The sequence below is a fragment of the Sebastes umbrosus genome, chromosome 8, assembly GCF_015220745.1.
Source record: "Sebastes umbrosus isolate fSebUmb1 chromosome 8, fSebUmb1.pri, whole genome shotgun sequence".
Classification (NCBI taxonomy): domain Eukaryota; kingdom Metazoa; phylum Chordata; class Actinopteri; order Perciformes; family Sebastidae; genus Sebastes; species Sebastes umbrosus.
Genome location: NC_051276.1, coordinates 16,901,074 through 16,913,212, shown reverse-complemented (window position 1 = coordinate 16,913,212; position 12,139 = coordinate 16,901,074). Strand labels below are relative to the sequence as shown.

Here is a 12,139-nt window from a genome sequence, read left to right as displayed (position 1 = left end):
GCAATCACATGATTAATTGCTGCATTGTATTAATTGCTCAAGTCATCTTTGTTTTTTTTTGTTTTTTTTTAACAATATTTTTATTGAATTTTACTTATAAACATATATACATATATATATATACATACAGACAGACTGACAATATTAATAATTAAATTATACAATGACCATGGTCAAACCTGTGTATGTCAAGAAAAACTCTCAAGTTAATTTCCCTACTTTACCGCTAGGTAGTAGTAAATAACCCTCTGCTGTATATATATATATATATATATATATATATATATATATATATATATATATGATATTAATGCTATGTGTGTCGTTTTATTATGTTCTTCTTCTTCTTCTTTGGTGTTTATTGGCTTATAGGTGCTTTACCGCCACCTACTGGACTGGAGTGTGGAGCAGTAGATTGGCAGAAAAAAAATTAAAATAATAATAATAATAATAATTTAAAAAAATAACAATAAAATGAATTTAATAATTATTAATAATAATAACAACAATAACAATTAAATTATCTCCATTATTCCTGTTGCCCTTAAGTAATTAATTAGAATCATGTGTGTTGTTTTCAAGGTAGCCTTTGGTGAGTCAACCACAAGATGACGTCGAACGTAAAGCGGAAGTGACGTTTCTCCCGTTTCCTGAACTTCCGCCTTACATGTGTGTTTACTAAAACATGTGGACGACTGAGTCTAAGAAGAACTAAGACAATATAGTAATACTAAACATTAACGTTAGCTGCTGGTTACCCGGTTGAAACATGGGGAAGCTGAACGTCGTGGTGTTGAGATACTTATCTAGAGATGACTTCAGAGTCCTCACAGCGGTAAGTAGCTAAGAGCTAAGCTAAGCTAAGCTAACAGTCAACTGTTCTCTACCAGCTGAGTTAGCCTGTGCTAGGCTAGCTAAGGCTAACGTTACAGTACATAACACGTTACATCAACCAACTATTGACAGCAGCTCATTAATTAGGGCTGTCAAACTGTTGTGTTGTCATTGTAGAGAGTTGACAGAGAGGTTTAAGTCTATCCTAAAACAGTACTTACAGGCCTGCCTTGAAAAGGAAATGACTGTGATCATTCCTCCTGTCCAGACTGACCCTGAAGACATCCCTTCCTATTTCAATGCAAGTGATGAGGGCTCAAAATCCTTAGGCTTCCTCATTCTGTGCCTAAATGTCTTCCAAAGTTAAGCTGAAGCTAAGGTTTCAGCAGTCTGTGTTAGACTAATCAAGTAGATATCTTACTATTACTAGATGAGTTACTGTCTTTTTGGTGTAAAATCCCCTGTTTGTGTTTCCTTAGACATTGTTTCCTTGCTCAGAAATGGGAAAGTTGTACTAAAAAGACTGTAACTGCATTCTTGCATAGAAAGTGGCCTGTGGATAATGTATCACCATTTTTTTAAATTTTTTTTAATATTTTATTTATTTATTTGCACATATATAAAACTGCACAAAATCCAGTCAATGAAAAAAAAAAAAGAAATGTGTTAGGAAAGGTCAAGAAGCCCCAGGCTTATACAAAGGACCTCCCCCCCAACCCCAGGAGGGAAAAAAACAATCACAAAAAAGGAAGAACGATCTAAACTAATTTTAAAAATACAACAAAAGTTAAACAACAACAAGAAGTACACAATGTGCAGAAAAACCTAAACAAACAGTGGAAAACAATCCAATAAAAACAATGAAATACATACAAAAAAACAGTACAGAAAAAAAGAAAATGTATCTAAACATATCAAAAGATAATTAGACATCATGAATTAAATGTGATGATAACTTTCCTTTTAAAATGTTCTAAGGATAACGAGCTCTTGATAACGTGTATTTTAGTGTTCCATATCTGTACACCAAGATATCTGAGGTAGTACTGGCCATCTTTTGTTCTGTAAAAAGGCAGGTGAAGATGATTAACCTGTCTAGTATTATGTGAATGAATTGGAGAATTAGAAGTAGTGCTCCCTATGAGCAATAAACCAAAGTCCCAGATTATGGTCTCATGAAGCAGTGCTCATTTCATGTCAATTTAGCTCTGCAGCACGTGTAACACTGTTGCTGCAAGCAGGCTTGAATTTCAGCACTTTAATGATCTGATTGTGATTCTTCCTGTGAACTTGCCCTCACACAGGTTGAGATGGGGATGAAGAACCATGAGATTGTTCCAGTGAGTCTGCTGTCCTCCATCGCTAGCCTCAAACATGGCGGCTGCAACAAGATCCTCAGAGAGCTTGTCAAACACAAACTCGTAGCCTATGAACGCTCCAAGGGTAAGATAACCCACAGGCACGCTCACTCTCTAGTTTTAAGAGATGGTACATGTAGGTTATTTTTCTAATGTGGCATATGTATGTTGATTTCAGCTGTGCAGGGTTACCGGTTGAACAACGGAGGATATGACTACTTGGCTCTGAAGACCTTGTGCTCCAGAGAAGTGATCATTTCAGTTGGCAACCAGATGGGTGTGGGTAAAGAGTCAGGTAAGAAAAAAAGTTGCATACATAGTATGTTCACATAGCCGCCACTTGTTTGGCATGCACAATTTGGTTGAAATCAGTGGCATGATACAAGTTCTTTATTTATTGATATGTATTATATATCATAATGAGAAATACACACTCATTTGTAAATAGTAGGCCTACCATTTAAAATGAAATAAAAATGTATAAGAAGAAAATGTCATGAAATCATATTATTAAAACATGTTTACTGTAACAGACAATTTCAAATGATATTTAACTATTTTCTGCCCTGTTGTACTGTCATGTTCATAGAAATATCTTTGTGCTCACTTCCTGCAGATATATATATTGTGGCGAGTCCAAACGACGAGCAGTACGCTCTGAAGCTTCACAGATTGGGTCGTACCTCCTTCAGGAACCTGAAGAACAAGAGAGATTACCACCAACACAGGAAGAACATGTCCTGGCTCTACCTCTCTCGCCTTTCTGCCATGAAGGAGTTTGCCTACATGAAGGTAATAGAACAAATCAGAGGCAGTAGTGGAATAGAAAGAAAATGTCACCAGCAGTTCCTAAGATGTGCTGTAAAAATCCAGTTTTGTGTGCTGCATCTTTTGAGTCTTCTCCTAATTTTTCAGGCGTTGTATGATCGGGGCTTTCCTGTTCCCAAACCTGTGGACTATAACAGACATGCAGTAGTGATGGAGCTCATCAATGGATATCCACTGTATGTAAACAAGCCATCCCTCTTTCTTGTTTATATATTACACTAGTAATAGCAAATGGCACACTCTCTCTACTCTCTGTTCCTTATATACTTTGTGTGTTTTATATAATTAATGTGTATTGTTTGTGTGATGTTTTTCAGGTGTCAGGTGCATAAGCTGCAGGATCCAGCTGCTCTGTACAATGAGTTCATGGAGCTCATAGTCAAACTGGCCAATCACGGCCTGATTCATGGAGACTTTAATGAGTTCAACCTCATGCTGGATGACCAGGACCACATTACTATGATTGACTTCCCTCAGATGGTGTCCACCACACATGCTAATGCTGAATGGTTGGTGTCTCTGTTATTAGATTGAAAATTAATGGGACACCTAAAATTCATAAAACCGACAAAAACATGTATCCGTTGTTCACTTTTCCTAACTAACTTTGTTTATAGGTATTTTGACAGAGATGTCAAATGTATCCGAGATTTCTTTGCCAGACGATACAATTATGAGAGCGAGCTCTTCCCAACCTTCAAAGACGTCAGGTAACTACTCATATTTATGTTTCAGTTGCATAAAACTCCTGTAAAAACGTATCATGTTGATTTTAGAAAAATTACATTTTGCATTGTTAATTGTTTTTTCCACATTTATTTAAAAGCGTGATTTGGAAGTGAAAAGCAAGTCTTGCATGATCTTTTGTTGTCACTGTTTATTCCTACAGGCGGTCTTGTTCTCTAGATGTCGAAGTCTCAGCTAGCGGCTTCACCAAAGATCTAGAGAGAGATGCTGCATTGCTACACCCAGCTGGACCCGAGGGAGAGGAAGATGATGAAGAGGAGAGCGATGATGAAGAGGCAACAGACGAGGAGGTAGAAAAAGAAGAAGAGGATGTGGACCTGGAGGAACATAAGCATGCGATGCTGGAACTGGAAGGTCTGAAAGTCAGCGACTCGCATGCTGACATACAAGATGAGGAGGAGAAGGAGAGTGAAAAAGTAGAGGAACAGAAAGAGACTGAGACAACATCTACTGCTAGAAGTGATGAAGAGCCAGAGAAGGTCTTAGAGGAAGAGTTGAATGAGGCAAAGGATGAGTGTCCAGAGCTGGCAGACCTTTCTATCTCCAACAAAGAGTTCAAACCCTTCAGGTAAACACAACGGAAAGTTAAGATATACAATGTTTTAAGCACATTTGATAAGATGATAATGATGATGAACTTAAATCAGTCATACACTGTCAATAACCCTCTAACACCTAAATATCCACTGCTGCCATTATAGATTGTAATTTTACAGTTTTTAATGCACAACATTTTATAGTATGTACGTATCATCTATCAATGTCAATATAAATACTGTACATAATCATCCAGTCCATGTATATCCACCATTTATTTCTTTGCACTATTTGTATTGTTTACAGCTTACAGAACACTTGACTTATATATGGTCATTGATACTTTTTATATGTATTTATATAATATTTATATATGCCTATTTTTTCACTACTTATGTACATAACAGCCCTGGCTATCTTTTACCTTTATGTGTCCAGCTTTGTTGTCCTTGTGCCTAGCTGTTATTTCTATTTCTGTGTAAGTACATCGAGAGAGATGCATGTTTGAGCACTCGACCTGCAGCTGTAGTACAGAGCCAACAAATCATTTTAAGTCTGTTAATATGAATGCCTGGTAACTTGAGAAACTGTCGATACATTTCAGAGAATAAAATATAGCACCATTTGTGTCAAATCAAACAGGGTTGTTGAAAATGTGTAAATTACACCTCAACAGTGAATTATTGTTTTTTGTTGTGCCATAATAGCAATTGATTTTTTTCTGTGTTTTCTCCTGCAGAGACTCGGACAGTCTTCTACAAATGGCAGAACACAGGAGGACGAGGACAGACAGTGAGGGTACAATGGGCAGCAGAGGGAGCTGCTCTACGATACCTCCAGTAAGTAAAACGCAGACACACATGGCTGTCTGCAGTATACAAGGGTCAAGGCGAGAGCGAGGGACACTACCATAACAAAATACAAGCACGTTTGGACATTTCACCAGAAGTAGCAATCCTGGTACACAGTTTTGACAGAAACTGAAATGTCCTGTAGGTGTTGCTAAAGAGCTTTCACATGGTGTTGCAGTTTGTCAAAGAATTTGAGGGGAGACTCGTGGCAGAGACGACATGTCTACATGCTGTTGTGTCTGCCTTGCAGAGACAGACAGTGCGTACATTCGTCTGTAGTAACCTGCTGCCGTTGTTTTTGTGTGTGCTGCAGGAGGTAGTCCGTCAGAAGGTGCGGAGGCAGCTCACCCAACAGCAGAAGGCGTCACAGAGGAGACGTCTGCAGAAGGGAGAAGCCAACTTGGTGACCAAATCCAGGAGAGAGAACGCAAATAACATCAATTGCAGCATGGATAGCGCCTCCTTCTGGGGGTAGATGGGACTGAAGAGATGGACAGACGGAATTCATGTCAACGGGCTTTTTGTTTGCTTTGTGCTGCGTGATCCCTCTGCTCCTTTTGTTTGAAGAGTTGAAAACACATGATAGTTGATGGAAAAACTCAGCAAAAACTCAACTGCTCCATACTGATATGGAAAATACACGAGAGAAGAGTGAAAACAAACTTTGTATTCAGGAAATCACAACACTGTCAAGTAAGAAGACAAGCTGTTTTTCTATTTGAACTCTAGTGAACTATCACGTTCAGCATACAGTCTAATGTAAATATTGACTATGTATAACAAAGCTGTTTGATAATTAAACCATTTAAACATTACTGACGTGGTTCCTTTTTTCTCTGTTTATTCAAAAGAATGGTTTAAGAAAGACATTTTTCTGTTCATATGCACCTGTACTAAATATGCTTGCTAGTCAAGTGAGCACATTCTCGTTAGTTGATACTCGCATATCAAAAGACAAACGGAAACCTATTGAATAACTTTTGTTATTAGTGTAGTTTCAAGTTCATTTTGGGTATACTGCTGACGGTGACTGACGTGAGTGTGGATTTAAGAATCAAACAGAATGCAAGTTCATGAACAGCTTTTATTTATGCTGAACCCCCGTGGTTCAAAGGTCCCCCAACTATTCTGGTAGTTTGAATAGATCGCTACCTCCACCCTCCCAGCAACCAATCAAAAAAGTGGAGACTAACACAAGCATGTGGGAACAAACATGCTCCAGAACCCACCAATACACTCTGTCACGCTGACACGACTCAACTGAGCCATGATGACATGTAAAAGATGAGAAAGCAGAGGACTTTGGAGCTAAGAAACCACTTCTTTCTCAGAATTTGGTTCATTTATGTGTAAGAGGCTTTCAGGGAGCGGGTGAATTCAGACTTGAACAATGGCCATTCATATTGAAGAGGGTGAATGGAGCTCAGACCCTGGGCTCCGTGGGCTCGAATTAGTGTGTGAAGTCAAACCCCCACACATCTTAGACTCTACATGTTGGGTAGAATTGTCCACTTGTATTTCATATAAAAAGAAGCATCCAGTCTTACACCTTTCTACAGAAAAAAAAATATATTTTTCCTCTTCCTTGAGGAGGTACATTGTACCATCTGTGGTTCAACTTGGCAACTTTGTGCAGGTCTTTAACTATCCGACTCTGTTCAGGGATTAGCCAGCTGCATGGCCCGAGGGGAGGGGCTCAGCATTCCAGCTCTGCACCTCTGTGTGTATGTGTGTGTGTGTGTGTGTGCATGTGTAGAAAGAGTGAGGGGCCCTCTGAGCTAATTGGCAGCGAGGGTGACAAAGGTGGTCCGCTTCAAAAGAGAAGCCCTGGTGGGATGTTCACACAGGAGGGGAGAGAGGGAGAGTGGAGGGGCTTTCAGATTCTGAGTTTATTCCTTATGACGTTCCCATCCTGAGCTGTGATGGCGGTGATGGCGGCGGTGGTGGTGGTTGCTCATTTCTAGGGTCATGTGTTTCTGTTTTGATGGAGCATTTTGATGAGAAAAAAAGTGGACTGATAGTGTTTGAGGCAGCTGTGGAAGTAAACACTGGCTGAAGATGAATAGAGTGGAAGTGGAGGAGAGCATCATGTCGTACCTGTCCCAGAGTGAGACTGACACCAGCCCCAAAGACTGTGAGTAACTGAGAGGCTTTGTGACAAACCTAATGTTAGTTTCAACAGGAAATGGACACATCTTTTTGTTTTAGATATCAGAATCAAACTGTTAAAGTTGATGCAACTCTGCTAACATTAATGATACAAAAACAGACAAGCAATTCATTGATTTCTCTTTGTTATATTTCCTGCAAAGTATTCCTCCAACAAGTGTCAGTCAACGTATCCCTGCTGCCACAGACTGAGCTGAGTGAATAGTTGGCAGACTGTGAAGGACACAGGAAACTTTAAAACCTGTTTCAGGGTCAGAAAAAGCTCAAAGGGTTACAAAATGCTGATTTGTATAACTTATGGAGTGGCACTTACAGCTCCTAATTCTACTTAAATAAACAATGTCTGGGAATGCTGATTTGCAGATGTCTGGCTGCTATAATTTATGTTAACAGTGACACATATTTTTACAGGTTTACTCAGCACGAGTCTAAAAGAAACTTTTCACTTCTGATGATAACACAGAAGAGTTATCAGGAATATTTTACATATTCAAATTAAATCATGATTGATGAAATGTGTTAATTAACTCTGCAACAGATTACTTGATGTTGTGGTATGCTTTCATGTGTCCATATTATATGCTTGCAGTGAATGTAGTGGCCATGCTCCATAACTTCTGGGAGCAGAGGCAGACGGATCAGTTTAACGGTTCCTCCAGTGAATCAGATGGTTCTGTCGGGGACGCAGCCGTCCAGACTGACAGCTTGCTTCTGTACGAGTCTGCTCCGTCCCCTGGTCCTCCATACATCTGCTATGTCACCCTGCCTGGAGGGAGCTGCTTTGGTAACTATAAGGTGTGTTTATCATCATCTGTGCTGTCTGGCATGATTTCCACATTTGGTAGTTAATCTAACATGCCTGCACTGTGTCAATGAGACACCAGTTGTCCTTCATGTGAAGTTAGAAGAACACACACTTGACAAAAAAATAAGCTAAAAGTTAGTATTTTAAAGATACATGATGCAGGTGATGTTTCTGTCTTTATAAGGAAATTGCAGAAAGCATGGGAATTGAAACATCAGTTGTAAATGTAATAAAAAAATGTCATAATTTAGTTTGGTATTCTATGTAAATGATTAGTGTGGCTGTTGTTTACACACATGAACATAGTAATAATACCGTTTAATCTGCAATGGCTTCTCTTCATTTTTCTGCAGCAGCATAGAATAGACTAAATTATAAAATAATAAAACAACACAGATTCAAGTTATTTTTCTGACCAAAAGCATTTGTTTTCTTACATCAAGTTTCACATTCAGAGGTGGGTGCTTACAAGCAACACTTGAAGGTCATTCGGCGGGGATAAAAACGCAGTCACACACACTTTTAAGGTTGATTTAAATTGACGCCGTTCTGTTTAAATCCAACAATGCGTCTCAATGGGCTCATTGTGACCCAGACAGCAGCCCCCCAGCTCAGAGAAGGCATGTGATTGGTTATCTTTGAATGCCTCTAATGTTGTAATCTCATTGGTGAATTGAGTTCTGATCCCATGATTAACTGTAATGAAGTGTAAAATCATCATTTAACTAAGACTGGGTGCCCATTTACAGACAGAACTCATAGGCTCACATATATCAGCAGTGCCAGAAATTTCTATTTGAAGTGACAAAGTTTCACATCTATTTTTCAACATTTTAACCCTTCATGCTCATTATCTCTTCATCCACAGGTGTGTGACACTCAGGCAGAGGCTCGGAGGGATGCAGCTCGCGTGGCCCTGATGAACTCACTAGTGAACGAGCTGCCGTGTCGACGCATCAACCCTCAGTTCATCACTCAGAGTTTGCAGCAGGCGTCCACAGACAGTGCTGTGAGTGTGAGCCAGCACAAACACACAGTGTTGCACCTTAAGCAAGAATTTAGTCTTAACATGAATGTTGACTTGAACTGTTGTGTCTCCATAAAGGTCTCTGTAGAAGACGCTTGTGATTCAAGCACCAGTATAGGAACCTACAGTCTGCTACTCCACTCCTACATAGGAAGGACCATGCTGGAGTTCCAGGTTAAACATAAAGCCTATTTTGCAAAATGTTATTTTTCTCTAGCTGTGCTCATAAATCATGTGGTAATTGCATGAAAGATCTATTTACTTCAAACGATTCAGGCGGGTACTTTTCCGCTAAGGGATCTTAAATAGTGTATTTATAATTGGAGCCTAAATTAAAACATTATCATTTTACAAAATTTTGAATTATTAAGCCAAACATAACAAGAATCACAACCACTGGGTGGTAATTCCACCCTCCGTTGTTATCGTTACCCCCCTAGTGTGTTTTTGCTCATTTATTCCCATTCCATCTCACTTTCAGTTAGACCCAGGCACGGAGTCATGGTATGAAACACCTAATATGTCTACCTTTGTGCAAATAAGCATATGTCTGCAGGCAGAGGGTTATTAGCAGGAGGAAATGGGTTCATTATCATTCCTATGGCTCATAGAGATGAAAAGCTTCCAAGTAATATACACACCTCCATACGTGCATTCATGTATATGCACACAGACAATGAAATGCTTTCACACACTCACATTCAAATCTCTGCACACACGGCATCAACCAGAAGGTACGCAGCTGTCAGTGCTTCAGATCATTTACACAGGAGGTGTTGGATGGTTTGGTAGTCATGCAGAATCATGAACAGGTAGCGTAGGCCAGATGGGAACAGAGTAAACAGGCCATCAGATACAACATGGACTTCAACCCCGGACAAATTATGTGTTATGTTTTCCATCTGTGCTTCATTAGGTCAATTTCAGTTAATGTATAGACTTTCTCTGTTTCACTATAGCTCTTAACACGTGGCAGCTGTTCAGCCAGACTGTGTTTTAGAAATCAGGGTGAAACCTACCTGGTGCATAAAGATTTACAATAGCTTTTCAAACTAATCATCCACAGTTTAGGTGTGGATTCAAGAATAATACGTTATCTTTGTCAGACCTATGTACACAGAGCTGAATGTTTGGGTTTGTTATTCAAGTCATTACTCATGGGGTTGCACAAGACTTCCTCTCTCTCCGTCTCATTCTCACCCTTTTTCTCCCTCTCTCTCATTCTCACCCTTTTTCTCCCCCTCTCTTTCCCTGTGTAGGAGATGATGACAATTTTCCAGTTGTTGCAGTGGAACGGGACACTGAAGGCTCTGAGGGAAAAGCAGTGCTCTCGACAGGTACAGGACATATCTCATCCCTGGTTTCAGCTAACTTTGATAAAGCATCTGCTACTACAAACTATGATTGCGTCTGTTCTTTCCTCCCCCCCCCAGAGTGTGATTTCCTATTACTCTCAGCGAGGACTTGACGAGTGTATGCGCAGCAGCATGGCTCTGGATTGGCTCGGGCGGGAGCAGAGGTCACCGGGGCGACTCGGGGAGGAGCTGCAGGTGGCGCAGAGGGAGCTGGTGTTGGCTCGCCGTCGAGGCGTAGAGCTGCGCTACAACAAGGAAAAGACAGAGATCCTCAGCTTGGCTCTGAGTCAAGCATACATTCACCACACACCTGAGGCCTTCAGCGAGGCACCGGGTCACACGTACAAGCACGAACAACTTCCTTTACACACATTATACAGCCAGGACACAGAAGTCCAGATAACCCCACCATGCAGTCCCTCACCAACCCACCATAAAAACACAAAGCAAACAGTCTGTCAAACCTCTGGCAAATACATGCCCCCTAACACTCCTTCACCGTGCTCACAGCAGAATTATGTGCCTTTAAATGACTTTTAGACTGAAGCAGAAGGAAGAGGATGGAATAAAGTTGTCATTTGACTGCGAACGAGCTAAAACTGCCACAGAACATATCATGCATAGTGATGGTCTTAAGAGAGTTACAAATATTGTGTTAAATTGTGTAGTAATAATGTTCTAACCTTATTAACACACTTTTGTGACTATAGAACTTAGATATGTATGTAGCCTAATGTATTTACAACTTTAACCACAGGAAACACAGCATTCAAACTATTTAAATCTATTTGCAGGAAATATAGTTGAACTGTAGCAGTGACCATCTATTATTGTGCAAAGAGCACTCTACTGCCTTTGCTTTTATACATTTTCAATTATGTTGTCTCTTTGATAAGTATACCATCATACACAATGTCTCTTGTAACTTAAATACAGGAGATATAGCCTATAAATTGCCTCATCTACCAGCAGCTCAGTACTTCTCCATGCATCACTCTTCCTTTCTCCTCCTCTGTCTAGCATGTCATCTGGTGTGTCAACTTCCTAAACGGAAATTACTCACCAGGGCGATTCAGGATGCTGACTGACTTTGTGACATGGTGCATGACGTGTTGGTTGGATGCCATGACAGAGAGTCTGTTGTGATTGTGACACATTTATTTGATAATGTCAAAGAGCGGTTGGATTTAAAATACAATCTGGTTTGTAAGGAGATTCGTATCAACTGAAGCTATAATAATAAGAACCAGGACTTACTATATTCCTCATGATGAAATGCAAACTGACTTAGTGTATTTGATCATCTTTGGATTGTTTGGGCAGAGGGAGTGAATGCATTTTAAAGGGAAAATGTTTTTTTTTTAACAAGTGTAATATGAATTTGTAAATAAATATTTTTCTGTGACTAATGACCTGCTTGTGCATTCATATATATAACACTACTGGAGAGGGTAAAGCACCTTTTAAAGTGTAATCTATTACAGACTACATGATTGCCAAATTATTAACTGTAATGTTTGTGAAGGTTCTCAGTCATCCAGGTCATGGTATCCGAGTAAGGGTTAAATCAGCAGCAACTGCCAAGAAGCTTCTTCAGTTCTGTCCAGAAGTGAAGAAGCTTCAGAGTA

The 12,139-nt window shown here is 39.8% G+C and overlaps 2 protein-coding genes across 2 annotated transcripts; both read left to right on the top strand.

The window, feature by feature from the left end:
* The first annotated feature begins 603 nt into the window (after positions 1-603).
* Positions 604-5,970, top strand: riok2 (RIO kinase 2 (yeast)). Its single transcript, XM_037776954.1, has 10 exons — positions 604-835; positions 2,139-2,277; positions 2,371-2,487; positions 2,809-2,984; positions 3,108-3,196; positions 3,338-3,529; positions 3,638-3,730; positions 3,910-4,335; positions 5,044-5,143; positions 5,469-5,970. The coding sequence occupies exons 1-10, from the start codon at positions 770-772 to the stop codon at positions 5,628-5,630; spliced, it is 1,560 nt and encodes a 519-aa protein (XP_037632882.1). The 5' UTR covers positions 604-769; the 3' UTR covers positions 5,631-5,970.
* A 1,068-nt stretch (positions 5,971-7,038) lies between these two features.
* Positions 7,039-11,920, top strand: LOC119492485 (protein limb expression 1-like). The gene is made up of 6 exons (XM_037776974.1): positions 7,039-7,289; positions 7,914-8,119; positions 8,998-9,138; positions 9,235-9,330; positions 10,416-10,493; positions 10,590-11,920. Exons 1-6 carry the CDS (start codon positions 7,214-7,216, stop codon positions 11,049-11,051), a joined length of 1,059 nt encoding a protein of 352 aa, XP_037632902.1. The 5' UTR covers positions 7,039-7,213; the 3' UTR covers positions 11,052-11,920.
* The last annotated feature ends 219 nt before the right edge of the window (positions 11,921-12,139 follow it).

What these genes read in the sequence shown, in the direction of transcription:
- riok2 (XM_037776954.1), top strand. Translation starts at nt 770, where the DNA reads ATGGGGAAGCTGAACGTCGTGGTGTTGAGATACTTATCTAGAGATGAC. An exon ending in CTCATCAATGGATATCCACT is followed by an intron (nt 3,197 to 3,337) that starts GTATGTAAACAA and finishes GATGTTTTTCAG; the next exon opens with GTGTCAGGTGCATAAGCTGC. An exon ending in AAAGAGTTCAAACCCTTCAG is followed by an intron (nt 4,336 to 5,043) that starts GTAAACACAACG and finishes TTTCTCCTGCAG; the next exon opens with AGACTCGGACAGTCTTCTAC.
- LOC119492485 (XM_037776974.1), top strand. Translation starts at nt 7,214, where the DNA reads ATGAATAGAGTGGAAGTGGAGGAGAGCATCATGTCGTACCTGTCCCAG. An exon ending in TGACACCAGCCCCAAAGACT is followed by an intron (nt 7,290 to 7,913) that starts GTGAGTAACTGA and finishes ATATGCTTGCAG; the next exon opens with TGAATGTAGTGGCCATGCTC. An exon ending in GGACCATGCTGGAGTTCCAG is followed by an intron (nt 9,331 to 10,415) that starts GTTAAACATAAA and finishes TTCCCTGTGTAG; the next exon opens with GAGATGATGACAATTTTCCA.